Genomic DNA, 24,822 nt, shown 5'->3' on the forward strand with positions numbered 1-24,822 from the left:
CTCTCATTATTTCAATGCAGTCCAACAAGCACCAAACAGGGGACACACCTGATGGGAGCCTGCTACCCTCACTGTCTTTGCCAGGCTTTTGACAACCAGTGTAATGCACGTGACACATTTACAAATGGCTATGGCACCTGAGGGGATGCTGTTCATGCCATGCAGTCCAAAAGCAGGTCTATATCTTACTAAAACATAAGAACATAAGTAAGGGAGAGTTCATGCTAGAACTGGTGCCATTGGCCTTACCTCTTCATAAAACCAAAACTGCACAGGCAGCGAGGTATTCAGCTTCATCAATAAGATCAAGGAAATACTTAGATATAAAGAACCACAACTAAAGAGTTCAGACCTTGGATTCCCATCTGTGAAGCAGGCATTGTCTGAGAATTCAATGTGCTTCTTGTCAAATATATCCAATTCTGAACACAAGAGAGGGCCTATACCATTTACAATCATATCAAAAAAGCAGTTTTGCTGGCAAATCCTTGTCTCCTTCCTCCACAACACATAGAATATAGTCACTATTTTACTTCCCCTCTCAATCCTTCATATGCAAACTCAAATACCCCACAATCGATCCCAAAAGACACGCTGATTACAAGTGCTATTGTGAAATAAAGTCATAACGCAACAAATTCCAAATCTCAGTGTACTGTTCAGTGAGCATCTGGTGAAGCACAAATTAAATATTACAGAGTTTGCTTCTGAATTATAAGAGTATATTTTTTTACAATGAATGAACTGGTGTGGACCTTGAAAAGCAGTAGCCTCTGAAAGCAAGCTGAAGAATCTGTGAAAGGAAAGGCTCTTTGCTTGTTTAAAAAGATGCCAACAGTTACAGGAAGTCTTCAAGAGTCAAAGTAAAGGTTTCTTCAGTCAAATAGACACTGCAAGGCTCCAATTCATCTCCTTCCCTGCTGCAGATGGTGTTACGCGCCCATGAACATGCCCATGAAATCTGATCCATTCTGAATGGTGACGGGAGCTCCAGCGCTGTTGTCCACAAATATGGAGGTGTACTGGCCAGCCTGCAGCGAGAGCGAGAGGGAAAGGAAAACATCTGACACTTCATCCCCGTGTTAAAGCAGGAAAAAAAGCATTTCATTATCATGAACTAAGCACAGAAGCCTCCTGCCATTTTCTGAGGCTCCTGGGAACAGAATCTAACCACATATTTTTAAGGCAACACTGCAGCTTTGACTTGGTGTAAGAAGCTTCCTGTAGTGAAACTGTGTTATAGGTTTATTGCTTCACTAGATGCTCACTGCACTAGCATCTTTTTGGGTGACTAGTCAAGTGGTCATCTGTGCTTCAGATTCCCTTTATGAAATGGGAGATACAATGGCCACCTTGACAACACAAGGTGAGATTTGAGGAAGAAAAATATTTATTGTCCCTTCTCAGAGGGAAAGTTACTTATGGGGCTTAAGACCAGAACGTGCAACCCAAGTCTGGCTTTTGTTCCTGTTCCTGCCACAGAGGCTCTCTGGTCACCCCAGGTAAGGCATTTAACTTCACTAACCTTAGACAGAAGGTTAATAAAAAACTTCCCCACCTCCTGGTGAGAATTCAGCCTTGCCAGTAAATAACTCCACATCCCACCAAGCAAACCAGCACAGTGATTCCCAGTCTGCATGGGTTTACCTGCAGCTGCAGTAAGCCATGTACGTAGACAGTGAAGATTTTGCTGTTACTTTCCAGACCAGCGATGACTTCCAAAGACCTAAACAGCAGCAAAAGAAAAATAACCAGGTTAAACACCTCACAACATTGCATACAGAACAACAGTCTCATGACCTCCCTAGAAATAGGATCTGGTGGCTCTAGTGCCCATCTCTATTAAACAAGTGGCCTGTTGACTTGATTCCAGCAGTAATCAGCAGCCTTGAAAGGAGAACAGTGGAACCTTGTCCTCACTGTAGTGATGGAAGATCTACAGAGCACAAAGGATTGTGGAGGCAAAACTCAGCTGGAGGCAGGAATTGGGAGCCACGTTCTCTCAAGATCCTGTAGTCTCTATCCCCCACCCTTGTACAGGAGCTAAACATACCCTTTGGATTTACCTACATACCAGTTATTCCAGTTTGTTGACCACCACAATAGTTTATACTCTGGATATTGTGCATTCTGCCAATAACAATTCGTTTTCAAGGTATGAAAGGCCTGTTTCACCTTAACAATATATATAGTCAGCCTAGGCAAGAAAGAATATATCCTGCAGCTGAAAGCTGCTTTGGGAGGACATCTGGATCAGCAGTGATACATAAGCAAATAAAACCAAAACAAAAACCAAACCCCGAACTAATTGTGTTTCAGTTAAATTTCAAGGGAGAGCTCCAGATCAACCCTCAAGCTCTGTTCTTTTCTAATATCCTGTTCTAATAAACATCATAGTCCTTGCAGTAGCAAGATACAGGACAGCTGCTCTCTGTGGCATCCTCTGTTGGCACAACTCTAACTCTGCTCCTCTGTACAGGATTCAGGGTGGAAGGAGATGCCCAAGACATCAACAATCAGAAAAACCCATGTAAGCTCAGTTCCAAACTAACATAAAAGCACAGAGCTCCATGCCTGGCTGGTTCTTCTGAAATCTGCTTAGCCAGTGGTAGCAGATCTAGTTGTTTTCCCAAGAAAACCAATCCCTTTCCTCCCTTTTTTTCCATGAAATGGTAGTGATGAAACCTAGCAAGTGCAAACATGCTGTTTCCAACCCCCTTGGAAGGAAATAATATGCAGAGAAGGTCGGGGCGATTTGGCCCAGAGAGAGCAAGCCACTTGGCACCACCTTGATTGAAGAGCTCAGTCTGTGTGTTATATCCTGCCAAAAGCCTACCTTGGGTGGGAACTTCCCACCATTAATCTCTTCTACTCTAACTGTCTCCTTGCCTCTGAGTTTCCATCTCTCTCAGCCGAAAGCCCTCAGGGCTCGTTCAGCTCCCTCAAATGAATGACTGTGTACGCTGACATCCCCAGGAAATTCCACAAGCCGGGGTAGCAGCTCAGCCTGTGCCAGCAGAATGTCTGTCCAGACAGGTTCCCATCTCTCCACCCATCTTCCTTCCATGCCACAAACCAGCCACGCTCTCATCCACCATATGAGACAGATGTGTCTCAGAGTCAGTGCTGATCCTGCTTTACTCCACTGCTGTCCAACTCACTCAACTCAGGACAGCCTTGCAGGATAACCAACCATAAATTGTGACCCTGGACAACTGATGAAAACTCCGAGTCAGACATCAGAGAGCTTTATCTAAATGATTAACATCTGGGTCAGTTCTAAGAAACAGAGTTTCTACTGTTACTGTTCTTTGGAGAATGTAACTATAAATTCTTCAGATGGCAAATTAATCTCAAAACATCCCAATAAACCTGCCTGGGCTGTATGTGACAAAGAGGTTGTTCACACGTCCCAGCTAGAACCAGAAGAGTTTTCTAGGAGCTTTCAGCTAAAGAGACCTGCAATGAGGAAGGCACAGGAGTTTCCACAGCCCACAGGGAAGCTTCCCATTCAGGTAACTCTTGTCCTTGCATTTACCCAAACAAGGAAGCAAGACTAAATCCATGCTGAAAGCAACCAGAGACTGACATCCATTCTTCAGTAATATCACTGTGAGGGTGATTGAATGGATAGCAAAGGAGAGAAAGAGACACAGACAGATGCTGTCCTCAGAGACAGAAGTGAGTCTTCCAAAAGAAAAACACTTTGTTCTCTCTCAGATGCCTTCATTAAATCAGTTGGGAGCTTGGGGCATCATTAGGAAGAAAAACTCACCACTATCACTCATTTATTTTGCAAAATGCTTTGAATGGAATTTAGATTTTCTGCATGATTCTGTAACTGAAGACAATGTCGAGTGGAGATCAGGATGGGAGAACAGCTTTTCACTCTTGGAAATCTGCAGGATCAATTTCACTTTTAAATCCTCTTAGGTGGCTTCATAAATCTCACCCACTCATTCACTCAAACCTTTATTGAAATATCATCATGTCAACACCACCAACTGGCAATATTTTTCCACATTCCAACTGGGAATATCTTTCCACATCCCAAAAACATGTAGAAACATATTCCATGGAACTTGCAGCCTCTGTTCATGGGGAATCCAAGGGCTAGGGACATGAGTCCTGTTCTTGATTAAATGGCTAAAATAAGAGGAGATTGTTGTAGGTGAAAAGAAAAAAAGCACCAATGCTGAAGAAAGAAAAAACCTGATTACCTGAATCTGACTGGTCTTTGCTGTGCAGAGACAGGAACAGGGATCTGCACTGTGCAAAGGCAATTTGTGAGACTAACTCGTAAAAAGGACAGAAACATTCTGCCCTACTCATACCTGTTCCACCCCTGTGATTAAAGGCCTTGGCTGTTCCAAAATCACTCACTGTCAACACACATCCCAGATTTCAAAATCAAGCTGAGGTCCGTTCTTAACATGTTCTAAAGGAATTCTCACGAGTGCCAGAAATGAAATGTCCCATCAGTTCTGCAGCTTGCTAGAATACAAGGTGTCCCTTCAAGGGGCAAGAAGTTACACCCCAATTCTTCTGCTGACACTGTGACTGCAGCCAGTCTGTCACTGCCTCATTTTAAGTGCTGCAATCATAAAAGACCCTTATAAACCAGTCTATAAGGTGAAGGAGGTGCCAGTTGCTCCAGTCAGCCAGCTCCTTGCCTTCCCATCAGGTCAGTGGGCACAGAGCTCCCTCTTACTTTAGTTACTAATGAGTACTCAGACACCAATCAAGTCTTTTCCACAAGCCAATGAAACCTAAGAGAGGTTTGCTCATTACATGAGGCTTCATGTCAAATTCACCTGCCAATAAAGCCTCTGAATTTAAATGCCTGGGGAGAGGTCAGTCCTATTTGCAGCACTCTGACTCACGGAGCAGGGAAGGTGAGGGCTGAAGCAGTCAGTCCAGCAGCAAGTTTATGGTTTTGTGGGTTTTAAGTTGCACCTGTGGAGTCGTTTTATGGATATATTTCAGTGGTGCTACTGCAAGGGTGTTGCTACAGCTGCACTGGAAGAGCTGCAGGCAGGGTAGAGCAAATCTGCACAGTCCTGTCCAAACATTTTTCCTCCCATGACAGGGGCTGAGCCACAAGCAGAGGTGGTGGCCACTCTGTGTGAGCAGCATTGCCCTCTGCTGGGTGCAGTTCAGTCCAGTCCAGGGGCTCCCCAGCCCCTTCCTCCAAGCAAAGCTTGTCAGACTCCTCCTGAGCAAGGTGGCCTTCTCCAAGACACTGAGCACCTATGTGCTGCAGCTGAACGGATGGCAGAAGCACAGCAAAGAGCACGCTGATGCCATGGCCCATTGCATAAGGAGCAACACCCAAGGTTCCTACAACCCAACAAAAGTGTTTCCTTAGCAGAGTTTTTTGCTAATGGACCCCAGCAGAGGAAAATCCAGCATGGTTATCTGAGCAAGTTCCACAAGGCAGCTGAGGGCTGGGAGAAGGTATATCCCTGTATACAAGCCCTGCACTTTCTGCCTCAGGACCCATTCACCTCTGTTTTTCACCTATTCTCCTCATCACTCCAACAATTCCATGGCAATCAACGTGAGTGAGATGCTGTGATCCATTCAGGATGCAGCTGAAATGATAAAACTTGAGCTAACAACCTCTGGCACAAAATTAAAGTGTTTATCTCACCCTGCATGTGTATGATTATAGTTGAGCGTTCAGCACCTTCAGCTACATCCAGTTTCATTCACAATTCTCTCAACATATGCAATATTTAGCTACTTAGAATAATTATCACTGAAAAGTTAAAAATCAGAGTAAGAAAACCACCTAAAAATCTAAGGGCCAGATGGAATCACTCTCTTTAGGAAAGTTCTACAAGCATTTACTGTATAAATTTCACTGTTGGTGAACCTGATTTCCCACAGTTTGGTTGAAACATTGGCCTATCTGAGAAAAATAATTGCCAGGACAGCATTGCAGTGACTCACGTGTATCGGTGGCACAGAGACTCAATGCAGATCAACACTCGGACATTATCTCTGGCTCGGAGCTGGACTTTAGTCTTCAACTCACTGTGGTCTGGGGAAAGCAGTGGAAGAAACATAAGCATTTTCACAAGTGAGTGGACAACCAGTTGCTGGTGTTTGGCTTAACAGAGACACCAGTAACCTTGTGGCTTCTGTATTGGGTTTGGTAGGAGGGGGGCTACAGGGGTGGCTTCTGTGAGAAGCTGTTACAAGTTTCTCCTATGTCTGATAGAGCCAATGCCAGTTGGCTCCAAGTCAGACCCACTACTGGCCAAGGTCAGGCCAATTAATGATGGTGGTAGTGCCTCTGTGATAATATATTTAAGAGGAGGCAGGGGAAAAACTGTGCACCTGCAGCTGGAGAGAGGAGAATGTGAGAGAAAACTCTGCAAACACCAAGGTCAGTGAAGGAGGAGGAGGTGGTGCTCCAGGCACCAGAGCAGAGACTCCCCTGCACTCTGTGGGAAGCTCCTGGCAGGGGCTGTGGACCCGTGGGGGACCCACACTGGAGCAGTTCATGTAGAACTGTAGACCATGGGAAGGACTCACAGAGAAGTTCATGAAGAACTGTTTCCCATGGGAGGGACCCCAAGCTGGAGCAGAGGAAGAGTGGGAGAAGTCCTCCTGCTGAGGAGGAAAGAGAAAAATATAACAAAATATAACAAAAGGCTTGTGGGTCAAGATAAGGACAGGGAGAGATCACTCACCAATTACCATTGTGGGCAAAACAGAGTCAACTTGGGAAAGACTAATTTAATTGATTGCCAATAAAATCAAAGTAGGATAATGAGAAATAAAACCAAAATCTTAAAACACCTTCCCCAACCCCTCCCTTCTTCCCAGGTTTAACTTTTCTCACTATTATCTCCCTCTCCTCCCACAGCAGTGCAGGGGGACAGGGAATCAGGGTTGTGATCAATTCATCATGTTTCTGTGGACAACACTCACCAATGTGGACATTGGCTGAAAACTGGTAGATGCCAGAAACAGGTGCTGTGAAACGTCCTGTTGCCAGATTTAATCCTGTCCCCCGGAGAAAAGCTCCTTTGGCCAGAGGCTGTAAGATAAGAAAAGCAGATCCTGAACAAGTCCCCAGCACTCTCAACAGTTCCCTGTACCCATGACAGAACAAGCTCACATGCATCAGAACAAAGCTGAAATAATTTACAAGGCTACTGCCTCATCTCCCCAGAACACACCTTCCAGATTGGTGCTCTCTCAGCATTTGATGCCCACAGAAGGCAAAATGATCAGTATGAGACATGAAGATGCCCCTTTTTCCTCACTGATGAGCTCTTCTATCTCGTCCTGACTCAGACTGTGCTTACCACATCCCTGTGCTCTGCTGATCCTAGTGACCTCCAGCCTTCACTGATGTTCTGATACACAAGATCTCCCTTTATCCAAGTCAAGAGGTCCCTACTACTCCCAAAGACTTACTAGATGGGGCCAAGCAGTGTCCCCAGGCTTAAAAACCTGGGACCTTATACACTGTTTTTGTGATACAAGTACAGAGGAAACACTCACACGGGTCTCCAGAGGTTTTCTACCCACCTTAGGTCTAAGTCAGATGCTTTTGATACTGTTAAAGACCAACTGCTTGGATTACTACAGAATCCATATTTAGTTTCATTTTGTTTTAGCCTTGGATTCTAGAGAATAGACAAAAACCTAGTAAAATAGCATGCAGCTTCTCCTCATGGCAAGGAAGCAGCCTTAAGTCAAACTTGCAGCAGATTATCTGACTCAGACTAAAATAAACTCTGCGAGAAATGTTTATTGTTTGTTTTGGCCTGCCTCCTATGAATTTGGCTAGAGCTGGGGAGAAGCAGGAGTGGCTTCAATGGGCCAAGAAAACACATTAGTCAGACTCTGCTTCCACCGCAAGGGCATTCTGTGCAATGTGAAGGTTGTCCTGAGAGATTTTGCCCCACGTTGGTCTTATGGGACAGAAGAGCTGTTCAAATCTGACTCTGTGAAGGCAGACACACTGCTACAGCCCTAAAACACCCACCAATGTGTAACTGAGGGATCTCAACAACCCAACATTTGAGTAGGCTTTGCAATATTAGCTGGTGAAAGGGGCCTGCCACGTGGTGAGCAAGTCTGTAGCAGTGTTGCCACAGGTGCTATTACACTAAAAAAAAAAATGTAGTGGAAAACCTTTGTTCAAGTACCAGAAGGAAGTTAATTGCCTCTCCATTCTGATTCATCACAGCCAGAAATTGCCAGCTTTCACAGTGCAGGGTAGGAATAATTTATTTAGCATTCTCTTTGAAAGGAAGTAAAGCTGCAAATATTTGGGTCTAGTGGCGTTTGTTTAGAGTTATTGCATAGTAGGAGTGAAATTACTAACCTGCCTTTATTCAGCAAATCCCAGGCAAGGCTCACAAAAGAGTAATTCCCAGTCCTTATTTACCAAGATCCAGCTGTAGTCTTAAATTCCACAGAACTTGACTAGAAACATTTTAGGTATGCACAGGGTGCTGAAAATATATCCATGAGCGACAGCAGTGGCATTTCTCATAAGATTATATAGGTATAATGGGAAAACAGTAATTAACTGGAGAAAAACAATGTTTCATACGATGATTTCTAAGTCTCTGTATTTATTATTATGTGCACATGCATACACACAAAAGGAGCTCTATTTTCTTTATGTATCTGCATATGGATAATGTTAACAGCTAACATAACAGAGATTATGGAAGGAGCTTGATTCCATTCTTATGCTATCACTATGCCATCATTTTTGGTAATGCTGTTGTTGATTTACCTGACTGAAAGAGCAGATCCAAGCCCTGTATGTGCAAAACCATACCATATAGTTAATTCATTCCTTTCTTGTTACAGCTATTAGCAGAATCAGCAACATAATTCCAAAACCACTGGCTGAGCATGGAAGGCAATTTTAGGCAACAGTAAATTATCACTGATAAAACGTTCCTGTTTCTTCATGCCCTCTGTGGCTTTGTTATTCTTTTGCTCATAGAAATAGACAGACAATGCAGGGAGAGGTTCTTCTGGGCAAAATATTCCATTAAACCCCACGCCAACTAACGCTCCCTGCTGCATTTGCTGCCTCACAGCAGCATACTCACCTAGCTGCTTCAAACACTGCTGGGATTAGATCTGTGAAATTAACTACTTGCACACACTTATTTCAGTAAACAGACCAAAAAGCAAAGAAACAAGTTAGTGTCCAGCCATTCTGTACAAACCATTCTCTTCCTCAGCTCATCTCCAATCCCCACATCTCCCTCATACACTCCATATTTACTTCCAGGTGGAAAAGAGGAACCATGCAGAGAATTGAGCCGTGAACTGCCAGTTTCACTTTTCAGTGATAAACACTGTGGAAAGCAATGTTATATCTGACTTATCTGTTATTAAAGGAAAGGATGACCCAGCCTGCACAACAACCACAACACACAGGGGATGCACCAATCTCCCGAAGCAGCAATAAATTTCAACTGCCAAAGGTAGATGTTTAGCTTGACCTCAAGGCACTAGAGACATCAGGACTCCTTCTAGGATCTTTCACCATGAAAAGCATGTGGGTGGGCCACCTTAGCCTTAAATGATCTGATTTCAGTAACATTCCTGGGCCCCAGATAAATCCCACTTCCACAGCCTGTCAGAAGCTACAGTGACTTCAATTCTTGCTGTGTAAAGTACCTTACTGACAGCTTTTGCAAGAGGCAATCGTTAAAAACCTTAACATGTGCAACACAAGAGGAAGAGGTGTGAGGAATGAACTATCACGTTTCATTCCAGATACCAAGGAAATTGTGAGACCAAGAGGAAGACAGAGAGGGAATGTTCTTGGAGGAAATTTAGCATAAGGAAATTGTGAGACCAAGAGGAAGAGAGAGAGAGAGAGGGAATGTTCTTGGAGGAAATTTAGCATGGAAGGATGAGCAAACCATCATGTTCTCTCAACACTCAAGGTCAGAGTGACTTAGATCCCATACTCAAATGACAGATTATAGAAGTGAGAGATGGTTTCTCAGCACAGTTTCTTTCCACTATCTCAAAATGCTTTGGGTAAAGTCCAAATCCAGGAATTAGAGTCAATCCCTATCATCTCACTGAGAAGTATCAAACTGTTGGCTTCTTCACACTATTAAACTGACAGAATGAAGGGAGGGGCATTCCCTCTTTCTCTGCCCTGGACTATTTAAAGACAATGTTTCCATCTTTGCAAGAGCATCCACTGTCTCCTTCCCTGCTAAATTCCCCTATATCAGGGCACAAGCTAAAACCAGACACTTCTTGTCCCAAAGCTGAAATGGAGGGCTGGTATCCAGAGGCCTGCCAGCCCTCCCACATCAGCTTCAGGGCCAGAAGCAATTAGAAAGCAGCTAGGCATATGATAACAAAGCATGGGAAGCATCAGCCTACGCACTGATTGCTGAGATGTCTTTATTCACATTTTCCCTCCTAATTAATGAGGCAGCAGATCTCTCTAGCCCTGCCCACACTTCAAGTACAATCTTGCCTCTGTGCCAGCACCCACAGTGCTGTCAAACCAGGCTTCCACAAGTGTGTTTGGGAAAGATCCAGGAAAGCACCCTGTTTAGAACATAACCACTGCCTCTAGTCCTGCAGCTGTGAGAAGTCTGAGCAGCAAAACTACTCCATAGGAAAGGATCTGCTGTATAGGATTCTTCAGAAATGGGACTCAGTACAGCTGAGAAGAAAGCTCAGCACCTTACTACATGAACTGTGTTGACAAACCCAGCTGATGGAAAGCCATATTCCCTGTTCATACTCTTCAAACTCTTCTTGTCACATCACAAAAGCAACCATGTATCTGAAGGCCTTGTGCTATTCAGACAGTCTTTCTAACTAAATAATCTAAAATATTATCTCCTCAATTACTAAGTAACTATCTGTTTTTAGCTATTACTTTGCCTAACATTGACACTTCAAATTCAGATCCTATTTGCAACTGGTTTAGAAGTTGTTAGTAGAAGTTTTAATATCAAATTCATTAGCTTGCTCGTAACCTTGCTTATAATGCCCCACAGCATCCTGTGATTGTGTGCTTGGCATTATAACATGACTATAATGAAATTATATAGGTAACTTTATTATTAGTCTTCTATGAAACATGAGGTAAAGAATTTGAGCATCAGGGCTGGCCCATCTAACAAAATGATGGCTCTTATTTGGGCTCACAAATCTATAATCAATAGCTTCTGTCTGCCTCTGACATTTTTCTACATCGAAGGTTAATTGGGAATTAAACAGGGTGTGCACCAAAATAAAGAACAGATCCTTCAGACTAATGCCAAACATGGACAAGTCTTGCTCCATCATTAACTGAAATAAAAAGCCTGACTGTTGTTTGGACCTGTGGGACAGCCTTCTCTTGCACAGACCTGTTAGAACTTCAGTAAGATCTGTCATGAGATTCAGTTGGCCTGCAAGAGAGGAAGGAAGTCTGCCTTTTGGGTTTGTCAGGAAGGAGAGGACTCAAAGCTAAATGTCCATCTTACTCCAGAGCCACCTAGCAGCTTTGCAGACCAGGGGAACTATAGCTGATCTACGCACAATGGCTGTTGTGGAGTTGCACAGGTTCAGTCTGTAATCCCTTCTCACCGACTGGAAGTTCTGAAGTTCTACCAGGGTCTTCTTATCTACAACGACTTGTCCTTTCAGCTTGCAATGGAATGCCTCTTCTACGCGTCTGTGGGGCGAAACTTCCTCCAAGGAGAGCAGGAGTGGAGGCAGCTGGCTAGGATGGGCTGAAATAGCCAGGGATGCTCGACGCTCAACAGCTTCTGAGAAGAAAAGGAAAAGTAGAGGAAAATAAAGGCTTAGTTTAAGAGCCTGGGCTATGAAGCCATGAGTTGTGCGATTAGAATTCTGCACTCAGCTCTTCAACTTGAACTAAGCAACACTGGGAAACATTTCTTTCAAATTTTTGATTGCCAGATATGGGAATGCTTTAAAGCAAACCTTTGCAAAGCCAGTTCTTTACTTGCTATGGTGCTTACCAAAAGAAGCAGATCACAAAAGCACAAAGCTCTTACAATCTTTACCTTTTAATATCTCCTTAAACTCCTGCAGAAGGACTTCCCGGGTGACTTCAGCACCAGGGGCTCCTGGAGGTCCCTGGGGGCCAGGAGGTCCTGGGGGCCCAACAAGGCCACGCTAAGGAAGTAACCAAAGAAAAACATGTGAATTAGAACCAGGCAATTGCACTGACAGACTAAAAAAAAACAACTCAGCCATGAGCCAGCTCTACAGGGCTGTCAGCCAGGTGAGCAGCTCCCTCCACTATCAGTTCAACTACAGGCCTGATGCAGTAAATCTGAAACTGACTCTCCAACCAGCTGTGAATTCCAGCACTTGGAATTTACTCATTCTTTATGTGAGAGGATAAACTTTGCTCAGGTAACTAGTTCCTCACTAACTAGTTCTTCAAGTAGATATACAGTGTGAGGCACAACAGCCACAAGACTGGCTCATCCAGGCTGGATGAGGCTTTGAGCAACCTGGTCTAGTGGAAGGTGTCCCTGCTGATGGCAGGGGGGTTGGAACTGGATGATCTTTAAGGTCCCTTCCAACCCAAACCATTCTATGATTCTATGAAGACTAAATTTGCTGCTTCTGTATCTTCTCATACCACCAAAGTAACACACTAGCTTTGCAGCTTCTTATCCTGCCTATTCCCTAATGAGAATAACCCTCTAGCCACACTTTACATTATTAATACATATTGCTCAGACATAATGATCACATACTCAAATGTTTGATGTGATAGTAGAGTTCCCATTAAAAAAATGACACAGTTCATTCAAAACACCTGTAAAGGTTAGGAACACACACATCAGAGCTTTAAACTAGTAGTACAAACATGCAACAGAGTCATCAAGGCTATTTTGATGTATATTGTCTCCAGGGAGGTCCTGTTTCCTCAGCTAAAGTGCAGTAAACCTGCATGGAAGCACTCCTGCCTATCAGCTCAGTCAGAAATAAAAGGAAATCATTAAAAGCATTTAAAATCGTTTAAGCAGCAGATTAAAAGTGCACATGTGATCAAGCATCACTCAGCAGAGTGATCACTAATTCATTAATTTGAAATAACTTGTCCACACTTTGATTAATATATCTTTTAAGATACCTGGACTTTATCTAGTGGAAGAAAAAAAAAAAAGTTAATTTTATTTTCTACTGACCAGGAAAAAAAAAGAAAAAAAAAGGCTCAGTCCAAGAAACAGGTTGTTTAAACAAAAATGAATGTTGAAGTGGAATTCACACACCTTACCTTACAAAGCATACAGTACTTACTGTCTCAAACTTCTCCAAAATACTTGGAGAAATTAAATGCAAACAAATGAAAACATAGCCCACTGTGGGGTGGGAAGGCAGAAGCTGGAGCATACAGAACACCCTGCATAGCAGCAGTAGGAAAGGAAGCCACGGTGCACATTTATTAGCTGATGGCAATCTAGCAATAACCTACTAATTTCTTGTCTTTCCCTTTGCATCTCCTTTTAGAGGTATTGCCATCATCCGGGCGGTGAACAAAGGAGATCCAGGTCCGCCGTGGATCGGTGATTCGAGGATCTGGAGACTCTAGGATCTAAAGAGAAACAAGAACAAAGACTGATAGCACTTTATCTCCTTGGCCACTGCATGGATTCAGAGAATGCAAAGTTTCCAGACCAGACTGTTGCCTGCTGCCTAAGCCACATCCTTGATCCAAACATGGTGAATGTGGGATGACATTGAAGGTCAGATGAAGTGGGATTTTATGCTTCTGTAACAAGCAATTCCATTTGGATTACCCTGTACCATGACACTTTCTGTCTTCAATTACAGCAGCATTGCAAATGCAAGACAGCACTACAACCTGAGTTCTGACGTTGTATGAAAGACACGAGCCTTTCAAAGAGTCCTGGTAGAGTGGGATTTTTTTCTTTGTAAGTTACACACAAAGTCTGCCAACAGAAATGTTCCAAAAGCCAGAAGATGCTACCCTTAAAACATCAAAATGCCTTCTCATAACTTAATATGCTATTGCTTGCAGGGCCTTCCACCTCCCTTTGCTTAAGAAATCAGTAAGAGCCAAGAGCTGGGAGCCAGGGTACCTCAGAGACCCTTCTCTCAGCCCTCTGACAGTCATAATAAATGCCACAGAAAACCTGCCCAGATGCCAGAGATCGTTCACCACTGGCATCTGACATTTATCAGTTTGCTCAATCAAGCAATAAAGGGAGATTAAAACGTATAGAAAACCTTGAAATGCTCCATAATTTTCAAATCACAGGCTGTAGAGTGACAAATGTGCACACAGGAAAAAAAACCAACCCAATTCACATTGAAAACCAAAGTCCATGTCTGATCACAGAAAAGATGTCCACTGGCAAATTTAACTCCCTTGCCCAATCCTATGCTCTGCAAGTATATTGCAGCCACAGAGAAATTATCTAGAGAAGCTTTGACATTCCAGTGTCTAGTTCTGGATCCCTTCTAAACAAAATCTGGACAGAAGAGAGGATCTGTCTTTACAAATTCGGGTCCACTTCCTATTGGACTCCCTGGTTCCCATTGCTCATTGCTCAGATACAATCAGAATTAAATGATTAAGTGACCTTGCAAGGTGCTTCCAATGCAGACAAGTTAACAAACACATCTACACTTGCTCATTACCTGTCTCACTTGGTTCCCTAAAGCACTTGCTGCTTCTTGGAGAACTGTATTGAGTTTTAATAACATTTCTAGTACCATTTATAAGCATAGATTCTTTTTTCATCAGTCTACAGAAGCACGTGGAAAACAATTAACCTTTAAGATGCAGGTAGAGCTGAAGCCCTTCTAACTGCACTATATGGCACTCTCCAAGAGCAACAGGGATTGGACAGAGGATTGCAAATTTTAGTTAGAAATATCTGGGCAAGTCCATTTGGAGGAAAAAAAAAAAGACCATAATCTGTGTGATCTGCTATGAAAAATCCAAGCAGCATAAATTGATTCAAAATTAAATCTTAGAAGTCAGCTGGAGTTCCAGCTTGAGGTTACAAGGAATGTTGGTGCTTCTAAGCTGATCCAGAGCCTAGAAAGATCTCTCTCTGGCACGCATCCCACCCCAGCACACGGGTGTAGTACAAGGCACTTGTCCATAGATTTCTGAGCTGATGTGATCACAACTATTTATTTCCAACAGTTTGTGTCAACAGCTGACTTACAAACCAGCAGAAGATGAGGATTTAATGGTTTCTGATGAAAGAAGCTAGTTCTTAGGCACTCCATTTGAAAACAGATGGGTGCAGCACACCTGCAGAGGACTGTGTTAATGAGCACTGAAGTTTACAAAGCTCCTAAATAAAATAAAGCAGGTAAAAGCCCACCTGTGCTTTGCCCAAAGGACACCAACGTCTTTTTGCCCCAGACACTGGGACTGACAGGCCTGTGGTAAAGCTGCAGTGCAGTTCACAAAACAGAAGGAAGCAACTTATTAATAGAAGCACCCAGCTCAGGCAGGATGGAGTATTCCCTCAGTGCTGTAACAGAAGCCTGCAAAAGGCAGAGGAAAGGCAAATAAAATCAGTTCATTCTTCAAAAAGGGCTGGCTCATGTGGCAGGAACTCAGAAGTACAGTCTCCAGAACACTCCAGAGTCTTAGGAACTGGGATGCAGCATTTGCTGTAGATGTGGAAGAGACTATTCAAATATTCCTGGTTTCCACCAGGCTGCAAGACAGGCATAAACTCCTCTTTATTGCAAAATGAGGAAGCAGGCCAGCTAGATGCAGAAGCCAGCAATCATAGGCAGAATCTGACCATTAACTGTGAAGACAAACAGATGTCCTCAGCCTTTCTGGAGCTCCAGCTGTGAAGAAACAGGCCAGAGCAGACATCTTGTCAGAGAGAAAAAAAGAGAAATCCAGATGGCATATTCCAGAAAAATAAATGAAAAACTCCCTAAGTTTATAAAAATAAAAAAAAAAATCTCATACCTCTCCAGTGGCTTGCTTAAATTACAAATCCCTCTACAAGACAGTCATGGCACTCCCCAATTTCTCCAGCAGAAGGATGATTGACAGTTAAAATGAATGTTCCATCCTTGTGGTATTATTATTTAATTACTATGGCATGCATGAGCAATCCCAGCAATAAGCATGCAAGCCTCTATTTTTCTTGGCAGCAGCAGCCTCCAGCAGCCAGAGAGACCTTGCAGCCAACTCAGGTATCAGTCAGGACTGAGAACAGCCTTGGAATCCCAGCAAAGGGGACTTGTCCCTCCTGGGGTGCTGTTTATAGAGCACAGCTAACCTTCAGGAGTCAGGAGGAATCCTCACCTTAACTCCAGTGAAATCAGGCTTCCTCCTTCACACTGGGAACAGTACCTCCAAAATCAACAGAAGCCTTGCCAGCAATTTTTAATGAACTTTCAATCAGGTCTTATAACATTACTTTGGAATCCAAATACAGCAGCACCTATGGCTTCAGAACCAGTTTATGACACTGATGAGAAATTAGCCCACTCTCTCCCTAACTTCCCTCACAATAAAAGGCAAGCTGAGCTGTAATTTCCACAAGCAGAACCTGTGGTTCTTTCTGTCTCTAACTCCCAGAACAGCACACACTGCCCAGAGACACACACAGTCTCTGGCCAAGATTCAGCCAGCATGGAAGACACTACTAGCAGGAATCTACAGTCAAGTAGCAGAGTTTGGATCCTGAGAAATTTCTGAACTGTATCTGAACTTTCCTGAAATTCAAGGATACTGGGATCCAGTCTGCATCTCTGCTAGAAACCAAAGTGAAATGGACGACAGGAGTTTCAGAGTCTGGATTAATTAAAAAATAATTTTAAAAAAGTCAACACTACCTGTGAGCAAGTGTACACCTAATTGCATCTCCAAGTGTTCTCATGCACACCTAAGCATTTCCCAGGGTAGGTGAGGATGGAAAGAAAGCATGAAAAGGTTACAATTTTGTGAGACAGCATCCTTTCCACCTGCATTTAGTCAGAGATGCGTGTCCATGAACATATACCTAACCATTCCAGTCCACATTATTCACTTGCCCTGCAAGTTTTGCTCAGTTATCTGTGTATGTGTCCATTTGTGATGGAATTATATTTTTAAATTCTTTATAAGCATTTGCCAGACACAAAATGGACCTAAGCATTTCAATCATCTTAATCCACCAACTTCTGTCTTGTTACACCTGATTTACACCAGCAGGAGTATTGTCAGTTGCATTATGAAATTAGGAGCAAATTATTTATTTCAGTAGTGTATTTTACTTGGAACAGGTTAAAAAGTGAAAGACCACTCTTTTTTTTTTAGCATGAGAAATCCTATGTTAGCTGCTAATAACTTATGGTTATACAGACTCTTGGTTATTAATGAGATGTAAAACCAAGGTCCCTGACCACTTGTGGTTTTTATAGATCTCTCAAGAATTTTCCCTAAGGTAGAAGTGTTAGGTTTGGTATCTTAGCCAAATCCAAAATGGAATTCCTACCTAAATACCCACTATGTTTTGTGATTGAAAAATTATTACTCACTTCTCTAAGTGACTATTTCAAAAAGCTTCTCCCCTTCACTTAAATACAAACTGCCTCACAATAAATTAATCTAATGGAACAGTTCATGTGAGCAAGATCTACTCTGGGTGAGAAAACAACATGATGTTTGTTGCTGTGTTTGGTGCACTGCAATGGATGTACCAGTCGAGTTCTGTCTTGAGGGACACCACAGAAAGGGAAGGTACAGAACTGCACCAACAGAACTGGTGCAGCATAATGCACCTAGCACACAAAACCACATCTGATGTAGGACTACATACAGCAGTAGTGAGCTTTAAAAAGCTTCCAAACAGCTCTGAGATACGAGAGCAAGCATTGAATTATTTGATATGCTCAGTCAGATGTAAGAATCTAACATTATTTTATATGAGCCACGAGGAATTGCTAGGAAGCACATTGTTACAGCCCTTCTGGTTCATAACATGCCAGACACAAAACATGAAAGATAACATCATCTACTACAGACAGGTCACAGTTCAGTCTCTCCCATGGCTTTAACAATTGTCAGGCTCAAAAATACTTTTCTCAATTACACATGCAATCACACACTTCAAACTAGACTGAAATCTCTTTACAGAGGAGGAATGCAATCTGTGCAATGTCATCGAGCCAGCTGCTGTTTTCAATTGGAAGCAAAAGACCCCAAAGAAATAATTCAGAGAGATTTAAGTAATAAACCACATAGACCTAGCCCTAGATATTTGACAGAGATGGAAGGATCACAAAGGAAATAAAATTTCAAGGACTCCCTGGCTACATAGTGGGTAAGTGAATTAAAAACATTACATTACTTCTTGCAGAAATTCCACTGAAGGTAAAATCCTGTTGACCTCAAATCAACCCTGTGATTTCACTGGGATGCTGAGTCAATAATTTTCCTCAGGTTAGGATGCAGCCTCTGAGTTTCTTAGCTGAACTACCCCTAAAAGCAGCTCACAGAACAGCTCAAGTTGGAAGGGACATTCACAGATTGTCTAGTTCAACATCCCCTGCTCTAAGGTTGCTCTGGACTATGTGCAGTCAGGTTTTGACTGTCTCCAGGAACAGACTCCACAGCCTCTCTGTCCAGCCTGCTCTAGTGTTTTACCATCCTCACAGTAAAGAAGCTTTTTTTTCCTGATGTTTAAGTGGAATCTTTTGTATTTCGACCTGTGCCCACTGCCTCTTGTCCTTTCACTGGGCATTAAGAGTCTGACTCCATCTTCATTCCCTCTACTCAGGTATCAACTCCTGATCAGTGTCAGCCCTATAGAACCACTGAATAGCCTACTACTGATCAGCTCCTGTTAGTAGAACATCACATCTTCTAAGACAAGATCTATGCCTGGAAAGGGGAAGGCAAACCTGTCTTGCAAGTGGCAGCTGCAGGTACCCAGCCACACACAAAGTAAGAAGGTCCAGTAGATTAAAACCTCTGTATCCTCATCAGTCATGTTCTGCTCTCTCTTCTCTTAGCCCATCTGTGTCAGAGAGGAAAACTCTCACATGCTTGGCAAGCACATCACATTGACAGCAACTCAGCAAGATACAACTGGAGAAAAACTTGGAAAAAAACCCAAACAAACATAAACCCAACACACTATCTCCTTGGAAATATCAGGTTCACCAGAAGATTTGAGATTTCTGGTTCCCTGTTTTAGGTAGAGGTTTCAGCACAAGACTCATGCACTGTGAATGATAAAGAGGAGCTTTATGCAATCCTATTTCTAAAAGAATTCCCAAAAGAAATTTGTCCCAAATTGTTTTGCTTAATTAGAAGGAAAACGCATCCACCTTTTCAATAGCATGAATAAAAATCACTACTCTCAGCTAATCTTTCATTCCTAATTTGATAAACCTACCAGCTGGCTACAGAGTCTTCCAAGGTAAACACAGCCTCAGTTTTTACTGTACAAGGCCAAAAAAAATTCCGCCTTTCTTGCTATGTGCTGCAGACAAATGAAATGGGACACGGCTGCTGTTTCACTTTCCCATGCAGGGCATCCTTTCATGAAACAAAACTGCTCACCTAAGTACCTTCAAGGCTCAAAGAGATCAATCTTCCACAGAGAACTGCTTTTATCCTTCCTTTAGCAGGATAGGTTGGGTAAGGATAGCTTCACTGTTTACTTCTTCCCTTAGTGAATACAAATTGTGATGCTTTGCTGTAAATGGCAACTGTCATTCACTCCAGAAATGGTGGCAATTCTTAAGCACTGCATTTATAATATGTGTAAAATAATCCCTTAGCTGGGGCAGGTGCTATAGAAATATAAAATACAATACAGTCACCCATGATATTTAGAAGCAACACTTAACTAGAACCTGGATTTCAACCTCAAACAGATTCCAAGGAGAAAAGTTCACATTGCAAAATTGGGGAGTGGATATCACACAGAGCTCATAAGCATTTGCAGAAAAGATTTGGTTTCATCCTATCCTTATTAAACAGAACCTGCCTTCACTGAACTCAGCAGCTCTTACTGCAGCCAAACCTTGGCCAGGGCTATTTTAAAGCAAAATATTTCAACACAGAAACTGCAGCTTCCAAGCAATGTCTGTTTTAATGACAAATAACGAGCCTCCAAATGAATACTGTGTTTCTTCTAGCAGTAATGTATGTGTGACCATATCAGAATTAACCAGGACCAGTTTCTGCCTGCTTGTACAATCAGAATATGTTCTGCTTGCAGTCCAATACATTTCACATCAAGCCAAATTAATTCCAGAATACACTGAAATTTAGTTGCACCAGATATGTATCTGGCTCCTTTTGCAAAAGCAGGATGAAGCCATTCTAGAGAGAGGAGAAAGTGATTGATTATAAGCACCCCAAGAATTTAGCATGTATACAACCTGTCCTGACAGAGCCCTGCAATACACAACAACAAATTAGTTGAAGAAACGCTGCTTGCAGTCCCCTAATGATACTTTTAAGTGCAGCAGCCAGCTTTTTTATATAGAGGACTGTTTCCCAGACTTGCCCAACCTTAACCAATTACTCTCACAATGACACTGAAGAGGATATTTAGGATGTCAGCCTAATTGTTCTAACTTGCCCCCTCTGCCATGCCCCAATTTTTGCCAGGTTTGTTCCTCTATTGCTATAGTGACTGCCATCCCTAATGCTGGTGATCAAAGTCATGTTTTAGAGGTCACCTCCATTTGAAACAAGGGACATTTTTGTGTGAGCAGGAGAGAGAGAGAAGGGGCTGTGTGATAGGGGAGACTCCCTCCTTTCTCAGTGTTGTAGTCTCCCTTCCATTTAATCCTGCTCCTAATCCTAGGACCACTTTTAATTCCCTAACCTCCACTCTTACTCCCAAACATTCTGTGTAAGCTTTCATCTTAAAGGATTCTGGGTGTTTATACTGTTGTCTAAGACAGTTTTGAAATAACATTGCATAAAGTAAAGGGTTTGCCTGCAAGAGATCCATTAATATTCCAGTATCATTATTTTACTGCAATAGCCCACTTGCCTTTTTTTAATCAGTTGTTTCTAAACAAGATAGTGTTCATAAACTAGGACTCCAAAATGTCTTTACACTTAATCAGCTACTATGAGACTGGAACTTCTGTCATGCATATTCTAAAATAAATTACAATAAATTACAGTATTCCAGCATTTGCTTCAGTAAGCTAGAAAATCAATCATGCAAAGGCAAAAGAGAGAACATTTCTCTTTAAAATCAAACAGAATTTGGCAAGATTGCCTCAATCACTGGAAAAAAGAACCAGCATCACATTACTGCCAGAAATAAGTTCTACCAAGCAGTGAAAATACATAAACACCTACCTTGGGATGCCCATGCAGCTCTTCACTGTTTGAGAGGGTAGCATTGAAAGGCTCTGTGTACTGATTAGGTTCTTTCCTCATCTTTCTCTCTCTCTTTGCTGCTGTAACTCTGAAGAGGCAAAACTGCTGACAAAGTAAAGTTGCCACAAATACCCAGGTGCACCCCTTCATTTTGAAAAGGGAGGGGCCAAGTCAGGAAGGGCACTCTGCAAGCACAAAATCCTTCAGCACCAATAATAGGAATAGACACAGACTTCTCTCTAAAGAAAAAAATCAGAACTATTAAAGATGATCCTCTGGGCTATGCGATGTCAAATGAGCAGCACGCACAGATGCGCTGGTTGCTGGAGAGATCTCTGTTCAAGCAGGACACATGGAAATGGTATAGACAAACTTATTTGAAAATCTGGATTCACTCGAAGAAAGAGGTAAGTCCATTCAGCCTCTTGAAGCTTACATAAATACAAGAGGCCCTGGAAAGTCCTGCCACCCACCTTGAAGTGTTGCTCCCCCCCCGCCCCAATAAGTCTTCAGACTCGTTTAAAATGCACTCAACTATGAAACACGGAGAAGTCAAATTGCTCAGGGCAGCAGTTGCTCAGGCCAGAGCTGACAACACAAACTCATTAGGGGGGTTGTTAGGTTGTTCCTCTTCAACAGATTTCACTTTCTGTCATTTGAAGCATCGTGTTAAGTTCAAAGCAGGTTTGAATACTTCCATCCATCCTCTCTTGAATGATACTTCCCTTTCCTCAGTGACAAGTCCTCATCCTTTCCTTTCCAGATGCTGGGGAACTGTAACCCAAGGTTGCTACAGCCACTGCTCTTATGAAGAAGCTGAAAGCATCACAGCCAAGTGCTCAGCCTTCTAAGGAGAAAATAAATTTCTCACATCATAAAAGTTAAAACAGGGAGAAGCAAAGAATCTGAGGATGTACCTAGGTCCATTAGGAGCAGATAAAGTTTGCCCAAGTCTAGCTTCTGTCCCTCTCTAGCTGGGTTTTATCTTCACTTTTCTTTAACGAGACGATGAGCAGCAAGTCCCGATGCCGCAAGCAGCTGTCAGGATGTAGAATCTCATGTCTTTTTCATCCTCATCACCCCTCACACCAGGTAAGATTTCAGGTACCTCTGAGCGTAGATCACGTCTGATTTTTCTCGCTGCTTCTCTCCTCAGCTGCACACTGGCAAAATCCTCCTCAGCTTTTGCTTTACCTCAGCAAATAAGTACTTCTTTCCTGAATGAGTTTCCATCAACTTCAAGAAAGGGGGGGAAAAAAAAAAGAAGAAAAAAAAAAAAGGGAGGAGGGATCACATTCTAATGAGCTGTCAAGCCTATTCTCTTCACATTCCTATTAGACTCACTGATAAGTGGAGCTGGCCCGAGTGCCAGGCAGATTTAAATCAATGCCCATTCCCTGCTCCCTCCCCTCAGCCCTATTCTGTACCTCCCCTTCATTATCTCAGAGAAATCACCATTTTTCTGGGAAGTTTGTAAAACTGTACATGAGTGTGTGGTAGAGCTAAAAATATGTGGCTTGGAATATGCACTCAGCATCGCACCACACACCAGTACCTCAGAACTCTTGCTTTATACTCTAGTTAGCTGTGCTCCACACAACATTTTCCCCTGGCTCTCGTTAGAAGCTGGCTCAGTGGGGGCTTTCCCATTTCTTTACAGGAGGGTGGGCTGCTTCTTAAAAATAACAGAAAACCAAAGGTGACACATCTCCTAAAAGCATTTCGTAAGGGAGATCCTGAAGTACGTGGACAGTCTGCAAATCTTTGTCAGTTCCCCACCACCTAGAACAAATATTCCTATTCTTTCTACAAATAACAGAGAACAACACACAAATTCATCTGAGCTTGTACCATGAGAAAGTCCAAAAGTGATAAAAGGTTGCAGATCCCATAATTTGAAGTCCCTTAAGCAATCAGCAAGCAACATACTTGTTTTCTTTTAACAATCCCTTTACCATGCCATCTGTAATCCAAGTAATAATGCCAGCACACTTCTTCATTGGACTTTAAAGGCAGCCAGGGTGGATCAGAAGCAACAGCTCTATTATCTATGGCTCAGGGAAACTGAGGCATGAAGAATCTGAGTGCAAAAATCAAGAAGTAGAATATAGATTATTTTTATTTTTTTTTAAGCATCTATTGAGAGAAACAGAGTTTGGGAAAGAGAAGAGAGTAAGAAGGCAAGTTACACAGAAGCTAAATAGTTAACAGCATATCACCCCTCCCCCAACCAGCTCACATTCCATCAAAACTACGTGGCAGACTTTATTTGTTAATAATATTTAACTTTCTTTGGCGCCTTCTCATACTTAAGCCTCTTTTTTCAGGTTAGTTGTAGACAAGCCATGAATTTGTAAAAGTGCACTTGATGACACATTAATAGGACAATCTGTCATATTGCAGCTAAACAGCTTGACAGATCCACACACCATGGCAAGAAATGACATTCAGGGCTGGAATGGGGCAATTGCTTTTTTGGTCTGCTGGTACAGGCTCCATCTGTCTGCCTGCAACATCTCCTTTCTCATCCCAAGAGTCAAATCCCAAGATTATCACCTCAGATTTGGGGGGAAATTAATCCTAACTACATTTGCAAGCACAAGGCAAAGTTACTAGATGGTCACACAGGACAAACTGACCATAGCTAACTCCCAACTGCATACTTTTCTCTGTGTTAGGCTGAAACAAGTGTCAGCACAGTTGTTCCCCCTCCTCCAACCTCCAGTTCAGCATTTATATCATCTGTAGAAAATTGCACACTTGCCTGCTACTGTTCTCACATCCTAGTTGCAGTACTTCCAAAGCACAGGAGTCTTGCCAATTTACAACCCCCCCATACAAGAAAGCTGGGGAAGGGCTTTTCCTAACGACAACTAATGACAAAACAAGGGGAAATGGGTTTAAGCTGAAAGAGGGGAGGTTTAGATTAGATATTAGGAAGAAGTTCTTCACTGTGAGGGTGGTCAGACACTGGAACAGGTTGCCCAAGGAAGTTGTAGATGCCCCCTCCCTGGAAGTATTTAAGGCCAGGCTGGATGAGGCTTTGAGCAACCTGGTCTAGTGGAAGGTGTCCCTGCTGCTGGCAGGGGGGTTGGAACTGGATGATCTTTAAGGTCCCTTCCAACCCAAACCATTCTATGATTCTATGATTTGCAAAAAAAATAGCAACAGGTCCACGTTGCACTTCATAGCACAACAAAGCAAGGATCTCAAAGTGACTGAAAAGACAAATAGTTTATTCTCTGAATAATAACAGGAAGAGTTAAGAATGTAACAACACCAATTCTGCACGAGGAAAGTTTTGAAGCAGGGAAGATACAGTAAGAAGTCACATTTTCATTTCAAAATCGTGTGCAAGAACCCAACATAATGTTTGCAAACACTGTAAGATGTGTGTGTGTAAAGCTGGAGAGGAAACTGAATAGTCAGGCAAGAAATTTGTGATTTGATTTTTCAATCTCTACTTATGCAATTCGCCT

The 24,822-nt window shown here is 42.6% G+C and overlaps 1 protein-coding gene across 1 annotated transcript; it reads right to left on the reverse strand.

Annotated features, from left to right (window-relative positions):
- Positions 1-736: 736 nt before the first annotated feature.
- Positions 737-21,493, reverse strand: C1QTNF12 (C1q and TNF related 12). Its single transcript, XM_010162525.1, has 8 exons — positions 21,323-21,493; positions 13,472-13,591; positions 12,045-12,156; positions 11,602-11,783; positions 6,943-7,051; positions 5,956-6,046; positions 1,648-1,726; positions 737-1,031 (listed from the first exon to the last, which is right to left on the reverse strand). The coding sequence occupies exons 1-8, from the start codon at positions 21,491-21,493 to the stop codon at positions 933-935; spliced, it is 963 nt and encodes a 320-aa protein (XP_010160827.1). The 3' UTR covers positions 737-932.
- Positions 21,494-24,822: the final 3,329 nt, after the last annotated feature.

The sequence above is a fragment of the Antrostomus carolinensis genome, unplaced genomic scaffold, assembly GCF_000700745.2.
Source record: "Antrostomus carolinensis isolate BGI_N321 unplaced genomic scaffold, ASM70074v2 scaffold302, whole genome shotgun sequence".
Classification (NCBI taxonomy): domain Eukaryota; kingdom Metazoa; phylum Chordata; class Aves; order Caprimulgiformes; family Caprimulgidae; genus Antrostomus; species Antrostomus carolinensis.

Coding starts and splice junctions, on each gene's coding strand:
- C1QTNF12 (XM_010162525.1), bottom strand. CDS start 21,493: ATGAAGGGGTGCACCTGGGTATTTGTGGCAACTTTACTTTGTCAGCAG. Junction 13,592..21,322: donor AGCTGCATGGGCATCCCAAG/GTAGGTGTTTAT, acceptor GTTTCTCTTTAG/ATCCTAGAGTCTCCAGATCC. Junction 7,052..11,601: donor AACTTCAGAACTTCCAGTCG/GTGAGAAGGGAT, acceptor CTTATCTTACAG/CCTCTGGCCAAAGGAGCTTT.